General features: G+C 56.4%; 1 protein-coding gene across 1 annotated transcript; it reads right to left on the bottom strand.

Annotated features, from left to right (window-relative positions):
* Positions 1-976: 976 nt before the first annotated feature.
* On the bottom strand, positions 977-1,573 carry DIRAS1 (DIRAS family GTPase 1). The gene has a single exon (XM_044658606.1). The coding sequence runs from the start codon at positions 1,571-1,573 to the stop codon at positions 977-979; it is 597 nt and encodes a 198-aa protein (XP_044514541.1).
* Between the last annotated feature and the right edge of the window lie 684 nt (positions 1,574-2,257).

Raw genomic sequence — 2,257 nt, 5'->3', positions numbered from 1 at the left:
ATAGGAACCCCATAGAGCCCTGGGGGAGGCTAGGATCGGGGACACTACCATACAACCTGAGTGAGGGGCGAGAGGGGGGCAGCGGGGACCCGGAATTGTGCTGGGCTCTTAGACGGTGTCTGGCTCCTGCCTATCAGCCCCCTCGGCCTCGCTCCTCAGTCCTGGGGCTGACGGCCATATGGACAAGGGCCAGAGAGGGGAGACTGGGGAGGCTGAGGGCAGCTTGAGGGCCCAGCTCAGCTGGAGGGGCTTCATCTTTATTGCCTATTGTCTCAAAGGCCAGGGAAAGCAGTCCGCTGGGCCTCCCTATCACATGCCTCCCAGTATCAAAGGGAGTGGGGGGAACCTAGCTGGGCCCATGGAGCAGAGGAGGAGGGAAGGGGCCATCCATGGTCAAAAAAGAGAAAGAAAAGTGCGAGGTCAATGTGCATTTCAGCCCCCCAAGTCACAGTGATCAAATGTAGGGGTGGGTGGCCTGGCCCGGAGGCCTCTGGAGAGACCCGGGGCAAGAGAGATGGACACATGCGCACGCACACGCACACACGAGTGCACACACGCGCAATGAGGAAAGGAGATGAGAAAAACAAAGAGATGCCGAGACGCTGACAGGAACTGAGAAGACGGAAAAAGAGGCGGAGATGCTGACCCTGGAGAGGCTGGATGACCACATGAGAGGGACGTCATAGAGGGGGTTTCTGTTCCGATACAGGTGGAACTCAATGACTTCTGAGTGCCCTTCGAGCTCGGGGTTTCTATGAGAACAGAGAGGGACAGTCAGAGACAGAGCAAGAGGAAAGACAGAGAGGCCATCGGTGAGAAAGAGCTAGAGATGATGGGAAGACGGAAGGAGACCAAACAGGGGCCACGGAGCCATCCGGAGCAAGACCAAGAGGGGGACAGAGCGGGGGAAGGGGAGGGGGCGGCCCGTGGAGAGGAGGAGGTGGCGGCGGTGGCCCTGGGGGGCCGCGGAGGCCCCTCACATCAGGCTACACTTGCCCTTGAGTTTGTCTGTCCTCTTCTGCTTGCTGGAGCGCTTCCCATCAATACTGAGACTCATATTGCGGTGCTTCTCCAGGGTGAGCAGCTCCTGGAAGAGCTCCTTGACATTGTAGTTCATTTTGGCCGAGGTCTCCATGAAGGCGCACTTCCACTCCTTGGCCAGCGCCTCGCCTTCCTTGGTGTCCACCTCCCGCTGCGTCTCATCACACTTGTTCCCCACTAGCATGACCGGGATGTTCTCCACGCTGCCTTTGATCTGCAGGATCTGCTGGTAGATGGGCCTCAGCTCCTCCAAGGACTGCTTGCTGGTGACCGAGAAGACCAGGATGAAGGCGTGGCCCTTGGAGATGGACAGGCGCTGCATGGCCGGGAACTGGTGGCTGCCCGTGGTGTCGGTGATCTGCAGGGTGCACACGCTCTTGTCACAGCTGATGACCTGGCGGTAGGTGTCCTCGATGGTTGGGATGTAGGTGTCTCGGAAAGTGCCCTTGACAAAGCGCAGCACCAGCGAGCTCTTGCCCACGCCGCCTGCCCCAAACACTACCACCCGGTAGTCGTTGCTTTGTTCTGGCATCTTCTTCAGTGGCTAGAGCTCCTGGAGAGGGAGGCAAGAGGTGAGAAATGTTCTGGAGGTCTGTGGTGAGAGCACCCAAAGGTGCCTCGATGGGCGCCACAGTGCCACGTACAGCCCATGCTGCTAACCACTGCTGCCTCCAAGAAGTTTGGGGGCTCACCACAGCGGCAGCTCAGGGATTAGGGTGCTAACCATGGCTCTCCTCTAGGGGTGTTGGTGCTCACTACAGTAACAATGCTACTACAGCCGGACCCCTCAAGGGTAATGGTGCACCAGACAGCGGGCTCCAAGGGGCCTTAGAAAATGAAGTAGAGTAACAAAGCTCGGGAGCAGCGAGGTGGCGAGGTGGATAGAGAGCCAGGCTTAGAGGCAAGAGGACCTGAGTTCGTCTGGCATTAGATACTTCCCATAGGTGTGACCTTGAGCAAGTCACTTAGCTCCCATTGCAAGTTCTTCTGACTTAGAACCAATACATAGTACTACATAGAACCAATACATAGTATACAATTGTATCATAATAATACTATGTATTGGTTCTAAGATAGAAGAAAAGGATTTTTTTTAATGCTTATTTTAAGGGGGGCAGCGGGGAAGCTCAGTGAATTAAGAGCCAGGCCTAAAGACAGGAGGTCCTAGGTTCAAATATGGCTTCAGACACTTCCCAGCTGTGTGACCCTGGGCAAG

The sequence above is a fragment of the Gracilinanus agilis genome, chromosome 1 (genome assembly GCF_016433145.1).
Source record: "Gracilinanus agilis isolate LMUSP501 chromosome 1, AgileGrace, whole genome shotgun sequence".
Taxonomy (NCBI): Eukaryota; Metazoa; Chordata; class Mammalia; order Didelphimorphia; family Didelphidae; genus Gracilinanus; species Gracilinanus agilis.
This window is presented reverse-complemented; position numbering and strand designations above follow the sequence as displayed.